The 26,250-nt window shown below is 40.4% G+C and overlaps 1 protein-coding gene across 4 annotated transcripts; it reads left to right on the top strand.

Annotated features, from left to right (window-relative positions):
* The first annotated feature begins 27 nt into the window (after nucleotides 1-27).
* TRAPPC13 (trafficking protein particle complex subunit 13) lies at nucleotides 28-24,770 on the top strand. Of its 4 annotated transcripts, none has more exons than XM_083465435.1 (13): nucleotides 28-169; nucleotides 5,213-5,281; nucleotides 10,505-10,604; nucleotides 11,760-11,844; nucleotides 12,296-12,423; nucleotides 12,856-12,928; nucleotides 14,694-14,738; nucleotides 16,612-16,629; nucleotides 20,206-20,339; nucleotides 21,199-21,397; nucleotides 23,194-23,294; nucleotides 23,976-24,123; nucleotides 24,443-24,770. In XM_083465435.1, the coding sequence occupies exons 1-13, from the start codon at nucleotides 124-126 to the stop codon at nucleotides 24,545-24,547; spliced, it is 1,251 nt and encodes a 416-aa protein (XP_083321561.1). In that variant the 5' UTR covers nucleotides 28-123; the 3' UTR covers nucleotides 24,548-24,770. The 4 variants fall into 4 exon arrangements, with proteins under 4 accessions (XP_083321561.1, XP_083321560.1, XP_083321563.1 ...); XM_083465434.1 differs by having other exon boundaries at nucleotides 23,973-24,123; XM_083465437.1 differs by lacking the exon at nucleotides 16,612-16,629.
* The last annotated feature ends 1,480 nt before the right edge of the window (nucleotides 24,771-26,250 follow it).

The raw sequence follows: 26,250 nt of genomic DNA, 5'->3' as shown, positions 1-26,250 counted from the left end.
GGAGCACAGCTGGGAGAAGGAAACGGGCCAAAGCCGGGGAGAGAACCTCTTGTTCGCGGCCGGAGGAAGTTTGGCCTCGGCTGATTCCGTAAAGGAGGAAGAGGCCCGGGAGCGGCTGCGGCGATGGATGTTACCCAGCCCAAGCAGGAGCATCTCTTGGCCCTGAAAGGTACTCGCTCTCGCTTCCTCCGCTCCTTCGGATTTGGCCTGCGGCTGAGCAGCTGAAAAGCAAATCCTACAAGGGACGAGGAGCAGAGAATCCAGCCCCGCTTCCTTTTTGTGGCGGCTCCCTTGGCCGCTGTTTTTAGGAGACCAAAGCGGGTGGGTCTTAGGCAATTAAAACCTGGGAGGGATCGGCAGGTGAGAGCGGTTGGTGGCCCAAAGCTAATTTGTAGGAGAAGTCGGGTATCCTTTTCAAAAGGTCGGTTCCTTATTCCACCTGCCAGGGCACGTTGTTGAATAAAGAGCTCGGAAAGTGACCCAGATCCAGCCTCATTGGTTCAAGCCAGAGTGTGCACTCAGGAGGGGGAATCTACCAATGTTTTCAGATTTCTTTTAAAAGAGAAGGACATCATCATTCCCTAGGAAATGGTCAGTGGTGTAGGGTGTTTTTGTGTGTGTGCAGTTTTGTATAAGCAAGAACTGCATTTCAAAATCCATTGCGAAATCGTCAGTTTGGTAGGCCTTCCTTGCACTTGCCCAGCTGTGAATCAAGAGGGACAACGTTGGTGCAGAACAAGCTTTCAGAGATGGGTGGTGTGTAAACATTTCTAAAGCAAGTGGGGCTGCAATATTATACAGCTGCTCCGGGAGTGAGCTTTGAAAAAGGGGGTGCCTGTTATCTTATCGTCAGCTCCCAGAAAATGGAACATGTTCTTGAACTAAAAAAATAAATAAATAAAATCTGTCAAGCCTTAGATACAATCAGCTGCTAAAGAGGAAATCCCTTAATCCTTCCAATATATATCCTTTGTAACACAACACAAGCTATTTAGGAAAAAACCAAACCCATTTCTGCAACCTCAGATGGAAGAACAAGATTAATGGAACTAGTTCTCACCTGCTTCCTTGAAGTCTCAGTTGTGTGAGTTTATCACATGAAAAGAGTCCGCTGATAAAAAATGGCCACTAAGAGTACTGGAAAAGCTGTGAAAGATGTGTGGAGAGTGCATTGATTGGGACCAGTACCTAAGCAATTGTTGAAATTAGAACCCTTCCTATCTCCTGTCCCAGTATCCCTTCAAGTTCTTACAAATAGTGAGTTGTTGAAAAAGGCAACTCTTTTGAAATAATTTCCTTATGGGGAAGTGGAGTGTATGAACATCACAAAGTACAATCCCAATACACTTCTGTAGGCAGAAATGCTTTAAAGACATTTCAGGGCAATATATATTTCTGTAGTTGCCAGCAAGGAATACTAAATAGAGAAAGTACATATACAATGTGGAGCTCTAAAGAATTGCAGAGCAAGCTAGAAAAAAGGGGGACCTTCAAAGTAAGGACCCAAAGATGCATATTTGTGGAAGAATGGTTGTCATTGGAGCATCCTTCCAGGGATCTCTTTTAAAACATTTTTTTGCCTTCCTGCTTCTAAGGCTGAGAGAACTTTCCTCTGTGACAACACAAATAGCATAGACAGTACTTGGAACACTACCCAGTCTAAAATTGTGACCCCATGTGCATGCATACACTTCAGATGTTACCATGAACAGGAATAATTTCAATCCTCCCAGCTTCTCTTCCGCTTTTTTCAATTATTATCCTACTATAGTAACATTCCAACTCTGCTATCCTTCCTTCTTCTTAGGAGTCATAAGCAACAGCTACTACTGCTGCATGAAAGCTTCCTGCCTGTGACAAACAGTATGTGAAGAAATTGTCATCAGGGCCACAGTGTGGAAGTAAAAGGGTTAACCCTCCACGCACTGCAGCCCCTGTTCCTGATTCTCCCCCTTCTGTGACTGCTATTTATTTAGTAGATAGGTAGCCGTGTTGGTCTGCCATAGTCAAAATAAAAAAATTCCTTCCAGTAGCACCTTAAAGACCAACTAAGTTAGTTCTTGGTATGAGCTTTCGTGTGCATGCACACTTCTTCAGATACTATTTATTTGTTTAGCATGCACACTTCTTCAGATGCTATTTATTTGTTTAGCAATAAAAATAAACAATCTGAAAAAGCAAACCAGTACAACAATAAATCTGATTTATATCACAACACCATGAGGATGAGAAAACATATCCAGTCCAGCAAAATGCTTGCTCAGATAGGGATGTCTACACGATGCATAAAAACCAATCAGCGTTGGCATCAGCTGAGTCTGTGAGGGGAGGGCATTCCACAATTGGGAAGCCACTTTAGAGTTGGAAGGAAACAGTTATGCAATGCCGTGATATATGTTTAAGGCAACATGTTTGTTTGGCACTCACAGAAGTTCAGAAATTTGGTGCTGTATCACAGTTCCCTTACAGAAGGGCCATCTCACTTGTTTAATTTCTGTATTGGAGAAACTTATGTAGCATTCTGGTTTGAATGAGCAGTTGCAGCAAACCCAGATGTCTGACAGAAACAAAAAAGCTATAAGTCCAAGGGGGTGCTGTTGTGTTTTGGTTTTCCAACTGCATACGTTTGCAGCCCGTTACACTTGCTACAGCATTTTCTAGCAATAACTGCGTCAACATGATGGTGAATTTTAGTGGGAAAACTGCTAGCGTGTCTTATTACTTGCAATACTTCTGCTCTAGGTCCTGTTTTCTTCTGAACTGCACAGCACATGGCATGAAAAGATTCTTTTAAGTGATTATATCATTAGTGATGAAGCTGCTGTCCAAGAAACATTTAAAATAAGAACATGTGGATTCCTGTTGTACAAGCATGGAGGTGATTCTGCACTATCGAGCATGGCAAAGGGACCCTGCAGCATTGCAAAGAATCGCAGAAGAGGCACTGAAAGAATTTCCTGTTAGGAAGCTCCCAAGTTTCATACCCTGGTTTCCAAATGACTTGCGTCAACTTCCCCTTAAACCTAAAAGAATCGCTCCAGTTATTTCTGGTGAAGAAGTAGAGCAAATGAAACAACATATTGCAGCCATAGAAACGGCTTGCAGCTCCCCATCTTATGACTGTACAGCAGGGCTTAAGGAATTTCATCCTGATGTAAAAGCTGGGAAGTGTTTGCAAGCTGAGCATGAAAGAAACAATTTTAGCAATTTGGAAAAGCAAACAGCAAGCAGCAATCAGAAGCTGAGAAGGTCTTGGAGTGTGTCTCTCCCCAACGCCAAGCTCAAAGACAAGATTCTTCCTTTATCTAGAGAACTGCAGAGCACTTTAGACAAATTAAAGCTCCATGCATTCTATAGAGCCCAGTGGATAATTGAACCATCTTCATTTGGTAGTCAAACATTGGAGGACATTTGGGTAAAGCTCAGCAAGATGATCAAACACAATGAACTGCCGTCTTGTAATGCTACGATCCAGAGATGTGAAGGGCAGATTTCAGTTTTTTGTGACATACTGTACTGTGAATATGTTGCCAACAACCTTAGAGAAAAATTAAACCTTTTGGGGAAAATAAATTTGTTTGTTCACAAATATGGAATCATACATAGTCTGTAGCTTTATAACAAGGCTTTCTGTGAAATGTTATATTTTAAATACACTTTGTTGCCTTACAATGTTTTTGAAAAAAATCTGTGGGGGGGGGCAGAAGGGGAGTAATTAGCTTATCCTGGACATTTTCCGTTTTATTTAAATTAGAAGCCCTCCTTGTAGCTTTCTTTGCTCACGTAAAAAGAACTCATGCTTCTGTAAGTAAGTCATGTTCTCTATATATGTACCCTCTGATTAGAGGATTGACTTTTTTCAGAGTAAAGATTCATTGAAAATTAGAGGGAAAAGCAGGACATCTCAAGCAAACTGATCTCTACAAGACTGGATTATGCTTTGTTTTAAGATCTCAAAAAGTCTGTGACTACTTAAGAAGATGTCCCTTGTAAAATGAATGCCCCTTGTAAGCCTGATGCAATGAATGAAATGACCTTCCACATTTGTTTGGAATGATTTGTCTAAAATTAATGAACAATAAAAAGAAAGGCTGCTGTGTTGGAGTAATAATTTCTAAACTTCAATTTTATGAAGTCCATCCTGCTGATATATTTGTTTCCCTTTTTGTGTGTTTGGCCTACATTTTTGCTTCCTATAGATTGTAGTCACATTGGCAGTGGGCAGAATGTTGTCCTACTGGCCATTATGTTCTGTACCGAGGCAAGACTTCTTTGTGTTCTTAGCCCTTAGAAAATGTATGCCATCTAAACATGGTCATTTGTAAGCAAATTTTATTGCAATCACATACCCTCCAACATTTCTTCGATGAAAATAGGAATGTCCTATTCTTTCTTCTTCTTCTTTTTATACCTCAGCATCTGACTGGGTTGCCCCAGCAACTGTGGGCTGCTTCCAACATATATAAAAACACAATAAAACTTTAAACATTAAAAATCTTCAGGGGTTGGATAACTCCATACCCTCCAATGTTTCTCTGATGAAAGTTGGGACATACTAAGGAAAAGCAGGACATTTTGGGATCAAATCAGAAATTGGAACAGCTTCTGTAAATCCAGGGCTGTCCCTGGAAAATAGGGACACTTGGAGGGTCTACAGTCAATAGTTTGCAGAGCCTGGTCCAGCCTTAATATCTACATTTGAATGAATGGGGAAAGCATTGGTTGACTGGAAACCTCCCCCCCCCCCCGTATGCCTTAGGGGGAGTCAACTATCCTTTGGACCAAACAACTGCTTACAAATGGTACTCTCAACATGGTTGGATAAGGATCATTGCGGTTATGAGTATTGTGTTTTGTTAAAATGATTTTTGCAGTTATCCATGATTATCCTAAAACAATTTTTAAAAAATATTATTGGTGGGATTTTTTTAAAAAAATGGATATGCATGCTTTTTGTCTTTGCTCAAGTATCAGTGTGAATGAGCACTTCCTGCATTTCTAGTTGTTTTCACATTAAGCCCAATTTCATCTCCTTTTCTTGTGCTCAGTACAAACAAACAAAATACATAAAACTTGGGCAGAATTCCAGGGACAAGGTACTATCCAAACAGGTCTTATGGTTCTTATTTTGAAGTTAAATATGTTGAGCTTCTAGTGAAGTCCTAGTGATGAAGTGTGTGATTAATGTGGAATTTGTTTTCTAAATTCACAGTAATGAGGTTGACCAAACCTACTTTGTTCACCAATATTCCTGTGACCTGTGAAGAGAGAGACTTGCCAGGTAAATTTTTTTATGGTGTTAAATAATACTCAAACTCCGGTAGATCTGCATATAGAGGCACATTGTTGTTAGATTTGTTGTTAAGCCAGCACGTACCTGAAAATACTGTACTTGAATGTGTGGAGTGTTCCTGAACAACACCAGTGTCAAATATTGTAGTTAAGTTAAAGCTCAGGGATTATGACCAGTAGTTTGCCTATGTGTGAACCAGCGCAATTGTGATACTTGATGAAACCTGGGTTCTATAGGAAACTTTTCTGCTAACAATGTGCAGGTTATTGCATGTTTCTCTCCATTGGCAGAGGCCTGTAGGAACACACTTATGCACCATCCCAAGTCCCCAGTCATCAGTCATCAGCATTGTGGGAGTGTGGGTGTGTTAGTACAGTCCTAGCAAGCTAAAAACTCAGCAATGTGGAATGATTGAAGTTCACCACTATGCGGAGCACATGGACATTTCAGATCCCTTCTTTTTCAAACCAGAATACAGAAACTTAAAATTTCTTTTCCTTTTTTTTGTCATTGTTTCATTTATTGCCATGTATGCCCACGTGGAATGCTTTCCCTGCAACACCCCATAGAACTGAGAGACAAATACATGAAATCATAGCCTTTCAAAACAACAATAAAAATCAGAAGATCTCAGCTAGCAGGTCTTGCAAGAATTCATGAGAACTGGAGCCAACGTTTGCCAAGAAGTTTCTGGGTTGCTTTTCCTTCCAAAGATAGCAGATAAATTACTGTTGAAGGTTTTTGGGGGGGGTTTTTTTAAAAAAGAAACAATAAAGTTCACAGAACTATAAAAAGTCTGTTTAAACCGCTGTTTATACATATTACAAAACTGCTTAGACTTGTTTGTTTAGAACTCTGCCATTTAGTATGGCAAAAAGATTAAATTTATACATATTACAAAACTGCTTAGACTTGCTTGTTTAGAACTCTGCCATTTAGTATGGCAAAAAGATTAAATGTCCTTTCCTTCTAACAGGAATGCCACTTCACATGTATTGTTGGGAATGAAGCCTTTATCAGGAGAAACTGGCCACTCTCCAGGCACCCGGCTTGATCTCCGGTTGACCTCCCTGTCTGCATTCCCCGGCAGGATACAGGCAGAGGTCGCGATAGGCAATCCTTCTCGGCGTGAGAAGAACACCCCCCTCTTTCCTGCCCCCCCGGGCAGGGGAAAGAGATAGACAGAAACGTATTTACATGCCTTTATTTCTGTCTTTGCAGCGTTACAGAAAAACACGACTGCTCTCTTCAAACTCCAACAGCCAAGAGACAAACTCCTCCTGTACTTCCTGTACAGCTCATATTACACTCTGAGCTAATTCCGGTGCTTCGCACTGTGAATAGACTGTCCCTCTGTTTCCCACGGAACAGTCCCAACATTCCCATTATGTTTTGCTTTCAAGCTACCAGCTCACGGCCGCATTGCTTCTATATCGTAACATACTCCCCCATATGAATCAATGTGCGCTGCGAGCAATGCGTGATCCAGAGAAGAAAACAAACAGTTGTTATACATATAACACTCCCCTGTTGTTTCAGTTCCACCCTTGGAACTACCCGCCACTGGTTTCCCCAGTGTACCTCTCTGGTTGTCTGACTTCCAAGGAATGAGTGCATCTGCATTACCTTGGCTAGGGAATGTAGTGTTACACTTAGCAACTCCCTGTTGTGTCTTTGTCTCTGACTTAGACACAGCTTCAACCTGTCTTGTGTTGTCAACAATAGTAACACATGCTACAGCTGAGTTAGCAAACTCTTTTGAATACCTCTTGGGTGGTACACCCTTTGTAACTCTCTCAGACCTGCGTATGAGGTGTTGATCCTCTCTGCTTACTGCTTCAGTCTCAGGACTCTTTGGAGAACCAGTTCCAATAGTAAACAGTGGTTCATCCTTCATTTGTGAAGGTCTAGCCATTGTGTGAGATTTCCTCTCAATGACTGTGTCAACTGAGCTCTTTGAGCTATCACTGTCACTCTGAGTACCACTGTAATTAGTAAAATCATCATCATCATCTGAATTGTCCTCAGTGGGAAATGTGTGAACAATTACTCTCTCCTGTTCAGGAGCACTCTCTAGAAATTTTGTGAGAATCAGATTCAGACAAAATTACTCTGTAGAGACCCTTTTCATAACCCACAAAAATGCCTCTAGCATTCTTTACTCCACCTGGAGCATCAGATTTCACATGAGACCCAAAAACCTTAAAATGGGCAACAGAAGGTTTTCTATGGAACAGCTTCTCAAAAGGAGAACTTCCCAAATCTTTTGAAACCTTTCTCAACCAAGTGTAACAATAACACATTAACGACTCCGCCCAATACTCATGTGGCAAATGTGAACTCAGCAATTGCGCCTTCATCCCATTTTGCAATTCTTTGTTCACTTGCACACAGACACTTCTGTTCCATGCTTCTGCAGAAACAGCAGTCTTGTGCCTTATCCCTTTCTTATCCAGGAAATCCTGAAAATCCTATAAAAGAAAAACTGGCTTTTCATCTGTGAAAAGACAATCAATGTTAGCATTATGAACATTCTTAGCCTTGTCACAAAACTCTTTAAACCTTTCTAAGGCTTCTTGTGGTTTCTGCATTATATATACCCACACATAATGAGAGAAATAATCCACACACACAAGATAATATCTTGCATTGCCTCTAGATGGTGCTAGAGGACCAATCACATCAGCATACACTCGCTGAAAAGCTTTGGTTACTTGCGTCGTCTTCTGGACGTTTTTCGACACACCTGCGAGAGAAATCATGTTAGATTCAGAATCATTACAATTTATGCAATCATTTTGATTAAAAGTCAACAAATACAGTCCATCTTTCTCTCTGGCAGAAAGATACAGCTCTCCATCTTTGAAGATTTTGCAGCTTTCTCTATCATAGGACAAAGTCAGTCCTTTCTTTGTGATCTGCGAAACACTCAGCAGATTGAACTTTAAATCAGGAACCAAATACACATTGTTAATAGTCAAGTTCAGACTTTCAAGATACACAGTTCCAAACCCGGTCGCTTCCAGCTCCTGACCGTTGGCTTGTTTCACAGTGAAGCTTTGCTTCTTAAACGTTGAAAACAGATCTTTGTGCGACGTCATGTGCTGTGTGCATCCCGTGTCAAGAACAAAAGCGTTCTCCGTTGAAAATGCGGCTTTTGTTGACAGCAATGCTTTTGCAGGTTTCACCTGGGACTTGGTACGACTTTTGCCTGACACTTCAGGCTTTGCAGAGCTCCCCTTAGCTCCTTTCTGTTGACGTGGCTTCTTACAATTCCGCTGAAGATGTCCAGTCTGTCCACAATTGAAACAACGGACAACGTTCAAAGCAACAGCCTGTTCTTCACTAGCAATAGCAGTGGGGGTGTCAGAACTCCGAGCTTCTCTCCCCCTGTCTTTTACATCTATTGCAGCAAGGCGATCTCTCTCATTGAGAACCACGGCGCAGATTCTCTCCGTCGTGAGATCTGCGGCAGGTAGAGAACCAAGCTGACTTGCAACCGTTTTATAAGTCCGATTAAGGCTGTCAATAATCATGAAGCAGAATATCTCTTCCTGTAGAGGGAAATTGCGTTCCGCCATCTGCTGGCGTAAGAATTTCATCTCTGTCAGATGCGCTTGTACATCTCCATCAGGCGCTAGCCTTAGATTGGTCAGCTTTTCAAAATGCAGCAACGCTGAAGAACCAGCATCTCTTTGATGTATTCTACGCAGCATTTGCCAAATCTCACGCGCGTATTCCAAATTCTGAATATGCACGAGTTGATCATCTGAGATGCACAGAATTATGGCCGTCCTGGCTCTCACATTCTGTGAATTCCAACCTGGCGTTGGTGCAGCAGGGATGGGGTTTTCAATCACCCCAAAAATCCTCTGATTCTGAAGCAGGGCTTTCATCTTTACAGACCATGAGGAATAATTGTCATTAGTCAGTGGAGGAGAGTAAGGTAAGCCTCCCCCATTCTTGGCATCCATTTTGAATCCAAGCCTCAGCTCTCACTCTCGAGCCTGTAAAATTCCAAGAGTCTATTGGCTGTTTACTGCCTCACTTGGCAGTTAAACACAGGCTGTTTTGAAAGTCCCTCCAAGATCAGTGAGATAGACAAAACAAATGCTGTTTTCCAGCCTCTCACAGTCCCAGCCCCTCTTCCGTTGTTGGCCAGTAACTTTCCACTTTACTGACGTTTCGTTGCTTAGCAACTGGACATTCCAGGCTTATCAAGACTCAGGTATGCGAAATATGTGGCTCTCTTTCAGTGCTGGTTTCATCCAAAAGCAGACACTCAGTGAACCGAAGAATGCTTCAATTCGCGTTCACTCTCATAGCCATAAAATCAGCATACCTTAGGGGTTCCGTTGCTCAGCAAAAACACCTCCTCCGGTGCTCAGCCGTCCTTGTAGCTTCCATCCGCACGCTACCATATCTTCCTTATCTCCTTGAAGAGAATGAAGTACGATCCATCAACCTCTCTTGTTGCTTTCATGGATCAAAACCATCGGCTCCATGCTACCAGATGTTGGGAATCAAGCCTTTATCAGGAGAAACTGGCCACTATCTCCAGGCACCCGGCTTGATCTCCGGTTGACCTCCCTGTCTGCATTCCCCGGCAGGATACAGGCAGAGGTCGCGATAGGCAATCCTTCTCGGCGTGAGAAGAACACCCCCCTCTTTCCTGCCCCCCCCCCCGGGCAGGGGAAAGAGATAGACAGAAACGTATTTACATGCCTTTATTTCTGTCTTTGCAGCGTTACAGAAAAACACGACTGCTCTCTTCAAACTCCAACAGCCGAGAGACAAACTCCTCCTGTACTTCCTGTACAGCTCATATTACACTCTGAGCTAATTCCGGTGCTTCGCACTGTGAATAGACTGTCCCTCTGTTTCCCACGGAACAGTCCCAACATTCCCATTATGTTTTGCTTTCAAGCTACCAGCTCGCGGCTGCATTGCTTCTATATCGTAACAGTTTATACATATTACAAAACTGCTTAGACTTGTTTGTTTAGAACGCTGCCATTTAGTATGGCAAAAAGATTAAATGGCCTTTCCTTCTAACAGGAATGCCACTTCACATGTATTTTCAATCGTATGTTCAATTGAAAATATATTAAAATAAGTTAAAAGCCAGTGGCTAATCAACTAAAATATTTAATTAGTTTATATAGAAATATCAATATAGTTGACCTGACATATAATTTTATATTACTGCAGGAGATCTGTTTAACCAGTTAATGAAAGGTGATCCTTCCACAGTAAAAGGAGCAGAAACATTAATGCTTGGGGAAATGTTGACTTTGCCTCAGAATTTTGGGTAAGAATTGTATATAGATGTGTAGATTTGTTGAGATAATTGTTTTATGATCTTTAGTCCTGTGCAGAACTGTCCTAATATTGTAAATACCAGCAGTTTCAGTTGTACTTGCTTCCAACTTAGAATGCCCTTAGGCAGGGGTAGGCAACCTAAGGTCCGTGGGCCGGATGCGACCCAATCGCCTTCTCAATCCGGCCTGCGGATGGTCTGGGAATCAGTGTCTTTTTACATGAGTAGAATGTGTGCTTTTATTTAAAATGCATCTCTGGGTTATTTGTGGGGCGTAGGAATTTGTTCATTCCCCCCCCCCCACATGGTCTGAGGGATGGTGGAGCGGCCCACAGCTGAAATAGGCTTAGGCCACAGTCCTAAGAGCAGGGGTCAGCAACCTATCTTCCTTGTTCTTCCTATGGATAAAGTCTATTATTATTCTTAATTTCCTCCTGCCACAAACTGTTTTCAAGGGCCTCTTGCGTTACAGGGTTAGGAAACCATCTATTATGGTTTCTAACTTTGAATCAGTGGTACCTCTGAGTAAACAGTCATTGGATGAAGCATGAAGAGATATTTACTGTTAAACAGAATTGGTGAGTTAAAAGTAAAGCTAGCAACTACCAGACCCTGATTTTGAATATAAGAACAGCCCTTCTGCTTTTGACTTAAGCTATTTAGTCCACCATCCCCTTTCCCACAGTGACCGATCAGATAGCTATGGAAAGCCTGCAAGCAGAATGTAAGGACAATACTTCTTTCCCACTCTTGATTCCCCAGACAGTGGCATTGCCTATGAACCTGGAGGTGTCATATAGCCATCATGTTATCCTTATCTTCCACGCATGAATCTGCCTAATTCCCTTTTAAAATCTACACAACATACTCATATACACATCCATGCTGTGTGCCTTAGTTAGCTCAGACTAGCTTACTTATTTTAATTTTGTTTGTTCTTGTCAACACTCTGCTGTGCTTAGACACTATGTCTTCAGAGGTTTTGAGCCATGTGCATGCAATATCATCAATGCTAGAAGATGCAAAAACAGAACTATAAATATGGCTTTCTTGGTACAATTGTTAAAAGTGGGCAATAATAGATTTTAGAGATGTATTCAAAGCAATGGTTTTAACAGTTCTCTTTTCTCCTCCCTTCTTGAACAGAAATATATTCTTAGGAGAGACATTTTCCAGCTACATCAGTGTACATAATGACAGTCACCAAGTGGTAAAAGATATTTTGGTAAAGGTATGTTTGATCTTATCAAGTAGTTTTAAGTGTGTTTTTAAGGTAATTAATCAGTTAACAATTTTCTAGTTGAAGGAAACTTTGAACAAAAACAACGGGGGTGTATCTAAAGGTAACAGGGTAAATTGTAAAAGGCATATTCTTTTTGCTTGCTATATATTTTTGAGGCAGTCTGAAAGTAGGTTTGTTCTGCACTTTTCTTACCCTCTCCAAGTATATTCCAATAGAAAGTTCTACTGTACAACCACAATCGTGCAAGAGAACATTATGAGTACATGTTAAGCTTTTGGGATGCTCAGGAATCACATCTTCTCAGTGGACTGTGTCCAGATTTTTAATGAATGCCTTGGGGAGGATGGAATGTAAAACCAGTTAAAGCAGTGAAAAACTATTTTCAATAATAAAATTCAACCTCTCTTTTATTGAAGAGTTTTTTGTTTTTAATTCCAAGGCTGATCTACAGACAAGTTCGCAGCGTTTAAACCTTTCAGCCTCTAGTGCTGCAGTGGCAGAACTCAAACAAGACTGTTGTATCGATGATGTAATACACCACGAAGTAAAGGAAATAGGAACGCACATGTAAGACACATTATACTCCCCCCCCCAATTCATAGGGTTGTATCTAAAGGTAGCTTGTCAAAGGCAGGACACCCGCTTGTTGCCAATCCCTCCTTCCCAATGTGTCTCCCACACTCCAAAAAAGCCTTTTGAAAGATATGGGGAACTCCTGGAACAGTATAGGATATGGCACAGAGAGCTGCAGTTGGTCCCGTGGGGAATGGTGCCTTGCATTAACAGAAATGTTTCTGGTAGTCTAAAACCATCTGTAAACTTAATTTAGTTTTTCCCATTCTGTAAAAAAATAATAATTACCAAATGTGTTCAGAAATCTGAAGGAGATGAATTGCAAATTTGCATCATTTGCTCCATTTCCCCATTCTCCTCCCAACCTGGAAACACAAGCAAGACTGAAAAGTAGTTAAACCCCACTGAATCATTTGTCTCTTTCAGCTTAGTGTGTGCGGTAAGCTACACCACACAGACAGGTGAGAAGATGTACTTCAGAAAGTTCTTCAAATTTCAGGTATTAAGCTGACATAGCTGGCAGTGTTGACTGTGATTGAAGATATCTAGCCCTTGTGTATCTCTCTGTCTCTTCTATGCTGCCCGTGCTTGCAACTTTCCCCAGAATTTATCTGGGGCAAATTTGGTGGTGGTGGTGGTGCAGTTGTTGTTAAGGTTTCTTTTAATGTTGGGATTGTCAGTACAAGTTCGCATCAGCGTCAAAGTGAAGTGCAAGAGAGGCTAGTACCGTAATGTCAATCAGAAGTCCCCCCAGCAGCACCTTCTAGGTCCATCCCTCTAGAAATGACCAGAGCTATCATAGCACCATGTTTTCCAAGTTGAACCCCAGAAGGTCAATAGAATCAGTAGCCACTGAGAGGTCCAAGAGTACCAGCAGGGCTATTCTCTGTCAGTCCACTCCTTAGCATAGGTCATCTACCAAGTTGTCTGTAAGCCAAGTCAGAGACAGAATGGAATTAATCCAGAATGAATGAATGAATGGATGATGGTAGGTAGGTAGATATGGGTAAAGCTGCAGAAACCAGGGATGCCAGTACCTCACAGAGTTTAGAAGTGGGGAACCTTATCTGGGTCCTGTCCTGATAACTTTAAAAATAACCAAGTGAAGAGTTTTGATTTGGAAGTTTGGTTTTTAGGGTAGAAATTCCAGAACAGCGTTACAGAAAACACATTCTGAGGAGTGAGGTGTCTGTACATAGAGGAATCAGGTATCATAAGGATATGGGGTTCCTGTGCCTTTTAACAGCTACATAATGGGCAAAAAATGAAGGCATGAAATTTTCCTTGCATGAAATTGCAGAGATGAAGGTCGTGGCATCTGCCGAATTTCTGCCTGGTATAGGGTATAGTTGCCCAATCATAAAGTTGTGAAGATATGGCAGGTAGCAAACGTAGAGTTAAATAGTAGCTACTCCACAGGTGACCCTTGTTGAAAACATAGCTAAATTTCAGTATGGTTCCAGAGGTGAAGGTGCAGAGCGCTACTGCTTGCTTCTGAAACTGCAGGTGCTCCTCTCGTCTCTTGCTCTCTTGTTTCCGGGAGGAGCAGGGAAGGAGCAAAGCACCTCTGTTTTTAGTAACATGCACAAGTATTTCCATATACTTCACTATGATTTAAAGGTGAAACTCTTGCATTAAAGTGGCATGCAAACAAATTATTTAATAAGAATAATTTAAGTCTATTTGCAGTCTGTCTTGATTTCAGGGTCAGAATCGCTGATATGCAAATGAAAAGATTTTATTTATTTGTCGCGTATATAACACCTGATAATTGATATGCTTTGCTCCTTTAATTAGAAAGCTTAGCCAGCAATTGATAGTGTAATTGCTTGCAGCTTATTTGCCACTGGCTGACTTCCTTCCAACAGCAGAAGCTGGGAAAAAGCAGCATTTCTTAATTAAAGCTTGTGGAAATTAAAACTGCTAATTTTGAAATGCATCATTATATTAAAGAGTATGATCGTGACCTATATGACACTCTGGTATAAAAATAACTTTTGTGGGAGAGGTTTTTTGCCATGCTACTGTAAAATCCTTTTACCTCATCAAAATGTGGAAGCGTCTGTAGACATAGGAAAGAAAAAGTGGAATGAGTAAGCTGGGTTCTTCCACTGAAGTAAATTTTGGGGTTTGCTTATATGGACGCAAGTGGAACACTTCAAGTTAACAACTTTACCTTTGAAATACTCAGGAGCAGGTAGTACTTAGTGTTGATGAAGGAGTTTGATAAATCTCCCTTTAGTATTTATTCTTTTTTCAAACAGGTCCTCAAACCGCTAGATGTGAAAACAAAGTTCTACAATGCTGAGGTAAATCCAGAATATTGTATTTAGTGCTTGGTGTCCAAAATTCTGAACAGGCTCTTAGTGAAAACTTGTTATATTGCGAATTAAAATGGTGGTTCTTTTTCAGGGTTATAGATCTAGATCTCCCATTTGAGATATAATAGGCCCATTTCATTATCTGTTCTGTTTAACCCAGACAAATAAACAGAACTTTATTACCTGGCAAAGCATTTTTAAATTATTCCTTTCTACATAATATTAATCTTTTCTCTTTTAGAATTGACAGGTGTTGGCAGTTTGAACTTATGCACTTTTTATTAGCTGGAATAGCCACAAAATAGAAAAAGACAAAAATCTGGGGAGATAAACTTAGGAAAATAGAGCTGAAAGGATTGTTTGAAAACTAGGTGAAGGAGTGAATTTGTTTAACTGTACTTACAGTATTTTTTTAAAAAAAAACCAAGTTGTATGTTAAAAGCTACCAAGAAACTACAAAATACCCCAAAGGGCATGCTAACAGTGGAACAGTCCATCAGAAAGTGGTGGACTCTCCTTCCTTGGAGGTTTTTAAGCAGAGCTTGGATGGCCCTCTGTCAGGGATGCTTTAGTTGAGATTCCTGCATTGCAGGGAGTTGAACTGGGTAACCCTCGGTTTCCCTTCCAACTCTACAGTTCTATGATTCTGGCATTAAATTTCTGTATGCCAGCTATAGAAAATGGCTGCCTAGCTATTACAGCTTTGGAAAAATATAATGATCTTGCCCTCTTTCCTGGCCGAGGGTGAGGAATACAGGTGAGTAAAAATCTACACCTTGCTCTCCTTCTCACTTTAATCTCTCCATTTGTCATTGCCATCACCATTTGGGAAAATGTGGCTGCATATTTAGTTATAATCCATTTTAAAAACATTTGTTTCGTTATCAACTGGATAAACTTGTGGTTCAGATTTAGTCAAAAAGGCAGCTACCTTACTTAACATTATTGATGTTAAGCAAACTAATACTAGGTGATATGCCAGAGTAGAATTACTTATCAGGTCTGTGTGACAGTAATGCAGTGGGTGCGGATTTCCCCGTCACTGCATCTCCATCCTGAGATAGGTGCAACTTGATGAATTATAGAAAGACCTTTGGGTCTTAAAGGCACAGTGCCTCTGACAGAGATGCTCTGCAAGTGCACTTGTGCCAGTGATGGGGTTGGTAATTCCCTGAGTTGTTGGCCAAACAATATTTAAAGATACCTAGCATAAAGGGGGTGGGGGGATTGATAAATGTAAAGGTTGTTATGGTACCGAATTAAGCTTTTGAAGAAAGGCAATTCATTGGGAGGTGCATTTTAGCACTTGTCCTTTTCCAATGGTCCTTTCAATTTTCTTGCAGCTTGTTAATTACAATGGGAGGTTTTGTTATAGGATGATGTATAAATACATGCAGTTAATATGCAGACTGGCTCAATTTAAAACCCAAGAGTCATCAGTAAACAGGTTTCCCTCCCGTATTTAAGACTTTGTGCATTAAGAGACTATTTGTAAGATTAACGGGTCCTCAGTTTTCCCCCCATATGGAAGTATTCAGCCAAGTAATGGACTTCTTCTGTGAGCATGTACTGGTTTACCATTGTGTTCATTGTGCACTCCCTGTGTTTGCCATTTCACATAATTTATTTCTTCATTATACCATATGCCAACATGGTCTTATTTAGAAATAAGATTTCTTAGTAGTGAGCCTTTTATTTTTATTGCCAGTTTACATTTCTCTCTTACTAATGCTGTCTTGTTTAGAAAGTACCAAAAAAAATGCAGAAAGATGCATTTTATTTGAAACTTAGTTGTCCTCCTTTTTTTCTTTAACATTTAACCCTAATTTCTCTAATGTTTTCTTTTTTATTTTCCCATTAGAGTGACCTCAGTTCTGTGGTAATTTTATTTATTATTTATAAATATGTATGCTTGTCTTCTGTTTGTCTTTCTGCCTGTTACTAACATTATTTGGAAAACGTAATGGAAAAGCAATGTTTGTACACACAGATATTGGCTTGTTTCCCCTTTCCCCCCATACTAGCTCTCTCCTTGCATCCATTGTTTAACAGTATTTTGCAGTATATTTCAGTAAACTACTGTGACTAGGAAATTGTTGACCACAGAACAACAATGATATTCCTAGAGGCATACTGTTGAGGCTACAAAAGGACATGGGCCGGGCTATTTTTGTTGCAATTTCTGTTGGGAGCACATGTTTCATTGGGCAAAAATTCAGTTTTCTGCAAATCTTATGAAACATTTATTTTTTTACATAAGAACAGCTCTGCTGGACCAGACCAAAGTTCAGCATTCTGTTCTCAGTGCCCAGCTAGATGCCTATGAAAAGCCCCCAAGTAGAACATGAGCAGAATAGTACTTTCCCAGTTGTGAACCTCAGCAACTCATATTTGGAGATCTGTTGTCTCTGACGCTGAAAGTGTGATTTGTCATGAGTGACTAGAGTGGGGTGTCATGGTCTGGAATAGTTCTGGGCCTGTCTGATGATTCACAAAGCCAGAATGAGTTATGCAAAAAGAAAATTAAAGTTGTATAAGAAATTGCATTAAATTGAAGGTATTGGGTTGGGGGCCAATCTATCCTTCTGCATGCAGAAAGTATTTTCCATTCCCAGGAGGGCTTTTACAGTACAGGCTAGAATGTCATGTGAACAAGTGAAATGAAATTCAGTGGCTATAAAATCTCTTACACAAGCCTAGTATTAGATTTGTTCATCACTTCCACAGCTAAGGAAGTCTCAAGTTTACTTATAATTAAAGCAAAATAAAATACATAGCAAATGTATCCATTAAGGCAACACTGCATGCTAACCATGTACATCCACAATAGTCACTTGTAAGCAAGAATATCTTCTCTCCTCCATTGAGGTGCTAAGAGTCTACTAGATCAAATGCAAGCTTCCTTGGGGAGAGTGTTGCACAAGCTGGAGGCTACCATTGGAAAGACCTGTTATCTCATTGCTACCATCTTAGCCTCTCTTAAATGGGAGCACACAGAGAAGGACCTTGGGTTATCTTAAGAGTCCCAAGTAGGTTTATATGTGGAAAGACCATTCTTGAGTGTATGGCCCTCAAAAGCAATTTAAAAAAATCATTTAATTGACTAGCATAGCACTTCAGAAAATTCTGCTGGTGCCTATTTTCCTTCCAATGCGTTGTGCAAATTTCCTTACGTAATTTAAATATTTTTCACTATTTGAAATAATAGTCTTTACCTGGTAGTGTTTCTTGTGTTTGTTGGTGTAAAAGTACACAGAGCCTTGCATGTAGGCTTGTTTCATATTAAATCATGGCAGCATTTATGTTATCTGCTGTTTTTGTGAAGACACTGGATGGGAGCAGAGAGACAAGATATTTCACATCTTTCTTTATATGTTTATTAAAACTCTTTTCAAATTTATGAATGCATGTGGCAGTGATTCTAACGGTGTAATTGCAGTTCAGATCTTAACGTGTGTGCTATAATAATCCAGGAAATTTGCTGTGAAGCGCTCTGATCGAATCATGCTATTGAGACTAATCATGAGAGTGAGACTAATCAACCCCTGCGTCATTGTAAGCTACCTTGCTTTTTCATTATGCTGCTTGGTTTTGTTTTCTTCCCTCAACTTGGCTCTTGCTAAATTTCTGGTGGTTGCTGTTTTAAAAGACACTGATGGGAAATTTGGAAAACACAAGATGTAAGCAATGGATTTATGGGATATTCTTTCAGAAGAGTAGAAAAATATTAAATCCCTAGTGCTAGAAAACATGATAGTACTTAAGGTTTTTTTAAAAAAAATTAAAGCAAGATAACTGAATTTTATTTGTCATTGGTGTTTTGCTTGAATACATAATACTCCCCTCCCTCTAATCTGAGAAGACCAGAAGCTACTGCTTCTATTTTACAACATGCACTACCTTTTTATTATACAGTTAATAGGCCAAAATTAACCAAAAGTACACAGTGTTAGGTGACATCAGCATAACATGATAACCCCAGAAAGACAATTTCTAGGACAATAAAGATAAAACCTTTATTCACCTGTTGCTTTTTGGTCTTCTCAGCCACTGACAGGAATTTTTATGCTGCCAAAGAGACTCCAGGAATTTTGTCTAATAGCTAATTTACCTAAATGTTTGCTGATCTCCCAGCAAAGAGCCTGAAAGGGAGTTTTTCTGTTTTAGATTAACCACTGTTTAAGAATCAGACAATATTCTAAACTGTGGTTAATCTTACAGTTGTTTGAAATGAGCCAGCTTCACAAATTGTGGCTTGCTTTCACTAACTATAGTTAGAATCGACTACCATTTGTCCAGGTTTGCGAAAAGCTGCTGGAGAGGGAAGGAGTAGTATGTGAGCCTGAGGCTTTCTCCACCTTGTAAGACTAAGCTAATGTCTGACCCACCCATTGCCTTTTGATGGCCCTCTAAACAGCATGGAATGTGAGAGGCTGAAATTGTTTTACAGTTTGCCACCACCAGTCAACATCCAGTTCCAACTCAACTTTTGATAAACAGTGCAAAATAGGTATGGGGCTATCCTATTTTCAGTTACAAAAACCAAGTATGCCCCTTTTTCTTGATGGGATTTTCCATTTTACACAGGGCCTCCACATGCCTGTAATCAGATATGATGTTGGAGCCTTTGATCGAGTGGGTCCCATCGTTCCTCCCCTGCAGGCATCCCTTTGATTGTCGTCAGCAGGTTTTGATTGCAGCTTTGAACTGCCAGATACGTCAGTCCTGCTTTGCAGGACTGAGATCTTGCAGATACATTTAAACAGATCACATTTGTACCATGTCCCCGGTTAAGGGATATGCAGTTGATAATTGCATCGAGTTCTTTAATTCTTGAGATGGGAAGGGCACTAGGTGTCTTAGAACCAGAAATAAGGTTGTTGATGTAGTAGAATATTAAGCTCTGTGCCATTATGAAAGTTTATAGCAGAGACTAGAGCAGTTCTTAGGTCAATGTGAACAGTTTTTGTAGCATGCCTCTAAACCCCTGTAACAGTTCATACACTTAAAAAAACACCTATTAACAATATTTTCTTTGTATGCAGCCTGGTGCATCATTAATCTGGCATGGCATGTGTCTGTTGTGCATTGCACTCATTTTACATTTATAAAGTGTTATTTCTTTCCTTTTAAAAGAAAATCTGAATTGATGTGGACCGTTGGAGCTCAGCTTGCAAGTCCCATTTAGGCCATATAGACACTACCTTAGAATAGGAAAATATGACAAAGTTTTCCCAAATCCATTGTTCAGCACTATTCCAGTTGACTAACATTTTTGCTTCTACTGCTCTCTGTTGGGATAAAGACTTTTCTTGCATTTAATGACTGTTACTTTTGATTTTCAGGCATGAACTAACTGCGTTTGTGGTTTAATGTTTTTCAAACACTTGAGATGCTGGAGCATTTTGTCAGTTGAGATTATTTTTTTATTTAGGCGTTTTCTCTGCTCTTTTAGACTGATGAAGTATTTCTGGAAGCTCAGATTCAGAATATCACAACCTCTCCAATGTTCATGGAGAAGGTGTCACTGGAACCTTCTATTATGTACAACGTAGCAGAATTAAATGCAGTCAACCAAGGTGAGGACAGGTAAGGGCCTTATTTGCTTCTTCAGACTGTACTGGCTACAGTCATGCATCATGGTGCTTGTATCTTCATGTACCAAAAACTGAAGCTATACGTGCGCTGATGAAACTGTTCTTGCAAATGGACGCTCTCTGCTGTGGTTCCTTGTATTATGGGCCCAGAGAACAGTCATACCTCGGTTCTTTAACGCCTTGTGACTCGAATGTCTTGGCTCTCGAACCCCGCAAACCCGGAAGTAGGTCTTCTGATTTGCAACTTTTTTGGAAAGCTGAATGTCCGACACTGCTTCTGCGGCTTCCAATTGAGTGCAGGAAGCTCCTGCAGGAAGCCGCACCTTGGTTTTTGAATGTTTTCAGAAGTTGAACAGAGTTCCGGAACAGATTCTGTTCGAGAACCAAGGTACCGCTGTATAATTTTGTGTTGTACTCCTTACTGTGGTATCTTGATGACCTTGCTACTTTTGCTTTTAATTTCAAACATTGGCATATACCTCAATTCATTTTCTATGAACTCTCTTAATTATCACCACCATTTGTATCAAGATTACTGTAGAATATAGTCCAGTGTAGCATAGCAGAACAAGTGGTCTAGCCAGTTTGAGGCCTCCCCCATTCCTATATTCCTCCCTTCCAAACTTTCGCAAAAAACATCTTGCTTGTCTTTTAATTTTTTTTCTCTGCTAAGCCTGATTTCCTTAAAACTTCTGGAGGCAGGCTACTTTCTTTCTTAACTGAAAATGCTTTCTTAACTGAAAAGGCAACCCAAAATTGAATCTGATAGCCAATCCGGAATTCACTGGATTTTTGTCGAAAAGTCCAATTTTGAGGTACAAACTAAGGTAAACCTGCCCCTTCTCTTCCAGTGTGTCAACATTTGGTTCAAGAACGTATCTGCAACCCATGGATACTCGACAGTATCTTTACTGTCTTAAACCAAAGCAAGAGTTTGCAGAGAAAGCTGGCGTTATTAAAGGTGTGACAGTCATTGGAAAGCTGGATATAGTATGGAAGACAAACTTGGGCGAAAGGGGAAGGTTGCAAACCAGTCAGCTCCAACGAATGGTAAGTATTTTTCAGAAGATTCTCTTTAAAGACAGAAGGGAAATAGTGAAGAGCCTGTGCAGATACAGTTTACCTCTGAATATCAGGTGCTGGGAGGAAAATTTAGAAATTGTAAAAACAATATTGGAGTAAATAGACGTTTATGTGATCCATCGGGATTCTTCTCAAGTTCTCATTAATATTACAATTCATAAGACCAGAAATATATATACAGCACTTTTGCTGGAACATAGAACAGACTGGTTTCAGCGGTCCCCACCCCAAATACGGAATTTGATTCCAAGTGAGATCAGGTATATTTCCTCCCTTGCTAGGTGTAAACATGCCTTGTTTACATCAATTTTTTTCATCAGGGTCTTTGGGGCCAATGCTAATTACCGTATTTTTTGCTCTATATGACACACCGGACCACAAGATGCACCTAGTTTTTGGAGGAGGAAAACAAGAAAAAAAATATTCTGAATCTCAGAAGCCAGAACAGCAAGAGGGATCGCTGCGCAGTGAAAGCAGCAATCCCTCTTGCTGTTCTGGCTTCTGGAATAGCTGCGCAGCCTGCATTCACTCCCTAAAACGCACTCACATTTCCCCTTACTTTTTAGGAGGGAAAAAGTGAGTCTTATAGAACAAAAAATACGGTATTTGGGGAATGACCATAGCTCAGTGATAGAGCGTCTGCTTTGCATGCAGAAGGTTCTAGACATCACCAGGCACAGCTGTGAACGTCCCACCTGAAATTTGCTTTTGGTCAGTGTTGACAATACTGCACTAGATTGACCAATGTCCTGACTCATTCCAAGGCAGCTCCCTCTTTCATGCTGCTCTTTGAGAACTAGATGGCTTATTTTGTTGTTACGCTGGCTTGTATGTTCCTGGGATGAGACTGCCATAACTTGTTTTACTACTGAATGTTGTGGATTAATGTTTGTCTGTGGTGGTAAACTGCTTTGCAAGTAACTTTGCCTAAAAAGTGGTCTAAACCTGTTTAATTAAATATCAACATATGGTTAAATAGAACACTTCTTGAAAGCAGTGGCTTGTGCACTTATAAGGAGAAAAGGCTGTAGAGGTTTTACTCAAGAGTAGACCTATTGAAATTAATGCACCTAAATCATGTTGTTTAATCTCAGTGGGTAAAACTTATCGTATTTTTTGCTCTATAAGACTCACTTTTTCCCTCCTCAAAAGTAAGGGGGAATGTGTGTGCGTCTTATGGAGCGAATGCAGGCTGCGCAGCTATCCCAGAAGCCAGAACAGCAAGAGGGATTGCTGCTTTCGCTGCACAGCAATCCCTCTTGCTGTTCTGGCTTCTGAGATTCAGAATATTTTTTTTTTCTTGTTTTCCTCCTCCAAAAACTAGGTGCGTCTTGTAGTCAGGTGCGTCTTATAGAGCGAAAAATACGGTACTTAAATGCTATCCAGAATTGTACTGTAAATCTCAGTTTTTATGTTTGCTTTCTGAAGATGTTTGAGGTTGCTCCTGTTCATAAAAATCCAAATGAGGACTCCCAAGTACATCAGCATAAACATGAAATTTGTAATGTTACATAAACTCCTCCAGAATGTCATCCTATGATTCACTTGTGGTGCCTTTCAGATGTTGTTGTGAATTATAACTTCCATCAGTCCTAGCCACAATAGCCCATTGCTGAGGATGGTAGAAAGTGGAATCCATCGGAAGGGGACCACAATGGCCATTTCTACTCTAGTACTACTGCTTGTCTCGTTTCCCCACCCCCAGCCTCTCTCTCTCTCTCTTGGTGTGGGTGTACCTTGCTAAACTTGTAATGCTTTCTTAGGCTCCAGGTTATGGTGATGTCAGGGTTTCGTTGGAGACAATTCCGGACACTGTAAACCTGGAAGAACCGTTTGTTATTACATGTAAAATAACAAACTGCAGGTAATGAAATTACTTCCCCTCCTGCCATCTCTATTTTTTAAGAATTGTAGTTTGAACTGCTTACCGTTTCCAGTCAAAGGGGTAGGTTTTGTAGAGATAATTCACCCAATGTTTTAGATGTATTAAAATACTGCTTGCATTCAAGGTTTTCCTTACTGCAGGAATATATAATTACTTTTAAGGTGATGGAAATGGTTTGTTTTTTTAAATGAACATTCCTAGATATATATAATTCTGCCCCTCACTTGCTGAGATACAGTGGACAAAGCAGATTTTAGAATTCCAAAAATATTTGTGGTTTTTATTGAGGGAGAGGAGACAGAGGCAGTGACCTAGTTGGTCCTATGTGCTGAAAAAGATGTGTGTATTTGTATTATATAAGGATTTCATTTTTAAACCATTTTATTTTAAAAACCATTTATTTTTAATAATCAGAATAATAATAATTTAATAGAAGTACATGTTTTAATTATCATGCTGGCTCCTGTTGGGCAATTACTAAGCCACAGGTTTGTTGGAAGCATTAAATGATTTAACCACCGTATGCATCACCCTGTAACCTTTTCTTTCTAACCATAGAAAGAAGGCAGCAAAGAAAAAGAAAAACACATGAACTGGTGTGAACTGGCCCTTAGACAAATTGAGATCTATGTTAATTTGTTATTCTTTTCCATCCAGCAGTGAAAGAACCATGGATCTGGTTTTGGAAATGTGCAACACTAATTCCATTCACTGGTGTGGGGTGTCAGGAAGGCAGCTGGGCAAACTGCACCCCACTTCATCCCTACACTTGACACTTACGCTGCTTTCATCTGTGCAGGGACTACAGGTAAGATCTCCCGCTTGGGCATTGAAATCCGATATGGGGTTGGAGGGAGTAGCTGTTGGACTTGTGTCTGTAGTGCAAAAGGCTGGGGTATGATTTCCTTTCCTCTGTCCCCTGTCCTTTAAAGGACAGACCACCTTCTCCACCCATGGAGGGAAACTGAAAAATCCAATCGCCCTGGAATATCTTTCCAAGAATGGTGGCATGGGGTCCTTATAACCTATATAAGGTGATACTGTTGAGTTATAGGGCTCTTACGACCAGTTCAGAAGCCTGTTAGGTTTCACATTGTCAATCTTTTTTTCTCCCCCTTTCATTTTAGACTGTCTCTGGCTTGAGATTAACAGACACCTTTCTGAAGAGAACGTACGAGTATGATGATATTGCACAAGTCTGTGTAGTTTCTTCCAAAATAAAAGAAAACTGAAAGTGAACCCTTTTCGTTTTAATATTTCCTATTTTAGTTTTTGGACCCAACCCTCTGGAAATTTACTACAACCATCTGCAATCAAAAAAAGAATTTCTTTATTTAACTGCCCCTTTGGAATTCAATCTGGCATCTTTGGAATGTTTTTAAAAAACAGCTTATTTGTGAAGAGCCAACCATATGTATTTTAAACTATTTGGAAATAAAGCCCTTAGTCCAATTATGCAGCTGCCCTAATTATTACTTGTATAACTCATTTAATGATACTTGCAACATGGCATGTAGTATCTGGATAAATGCCTCTTAATCTGTATTGAGGAAGGGTGCAAACTATTTCATGCACGCTGATGTTCATAGGAAAAGCAGTGGCTAATTCCCAATCTCGCACCCTACATTAAAACAGGATTCTCCACATCTAGAAATACAGCATATTTTACAAATGTTTTTGGTGGTCATATATTAGGGATTTAATTCACCATGTAATAAAGAGGTGTGGGGAACCAGGGTGATCTGAGTACAGAGTCGGTGAAGCGCCATTTGGACCATAAGAGCCATTTAAACCGAACATCCATCTGGTCCAGGGATGGGGAATCCTGTTGCTGGACTACAACTCCCATCATTACCAACCAACAGCTATGCTAGCTGGGCTGGTAGGTGTTGAAGACCAGCAACATATGGCAGGTCCCATGCTCCCCATCCCTGATGTAATCCAGCATTCTATTCACAGTAAACAACCAGATGTCTCTGGAAAGTGTGCTAGTCACTTGGAGGCAAGAGTTCTCTGGAGCTATTGCTCCCCAGCAACTAGTATCTGTACTTAGAAGCATGCTGTCTTTGAACTTTGGAGGCTGTGTACAGTTTGAAGGCTGCTGCAACTATTTTGCAAGGCACTGTAGGGATGAAATAGCTTGGATTCAGACAGAAATTGGATAGAGTACAGCTGATACCTTTTGAAAGAGGAGGTTAAGGGGTGATATGATAGCCATGTTCAAATATATAAAAGGATGTCACATAGATGAGGGAGAAAGGTTGTTTTCTGCTGCTCCAGAGAAGCGGACACGGAGCAATGGATCCAAACTACAAGAAAGAAGATTCCACCTAAACATTAGGAAGAACTTCCTGACAGTAAGAGCTGTTCGACAGTGGAATTTGCTGCCAAGGAGTGTGGTGGAGTCTCCTACTTTGGAGGTCTTTAAGCAGAGGCTTGACAACCATATGTCAGGAGTGCTCTGATGGTGTTTCCTGCTTGGCAGGGGGTTGGACTCGATGGCCCTTGTGGTCTCTTCCAACTCTATGATTCTATGATTCTATGATTCTATGATACCTTCATTGTATAGTGTTCATCACATGCTGAAAAGGTACCTCTTTACCCGGCCTTTGACATCTGCCTGATTCTTTTGATTGTAAATAGTTTTAACTGCTTTTAATATTGTATTTTTACACTGCTGCAACCGGACTCTGGGTCCATAAAGACTATGAGTGCAAAAGGAAATGCACAAATCAATTAGTCAAGAGTTTCTCCTGTTTTGAATTATTTCAGTAAAAGCCAGACCAGCAACCCAAGCATCTAGCAAGACACTGCAGTGATAGTTGCTGGCATATCCCTCCATATAGATGTCTCCCACAAGTATCACTGCTAGCAGTGAAGCAATGTTTTAGTTTGCATTCCATATGGATAACTGACCAGAATGCCAACATAGTCT

The sequence above is a fragment of the Podarcis liolepis genome (assembly GCF_965112155.1).
Source record: "Podarcis liolepis genome assembly, chromosome: 11".
Taxonomy (NCBI): Eukaryota; Metazoa; Chordata; class Lepidosauria; order Squamata; family Lacertidae; genus Podarcis; species Podarcis liolepis.
Note: the sequence above shows the minus strand (reverse complement) of the source record. Positions and strands in the feature narration are given on the sequence as shown.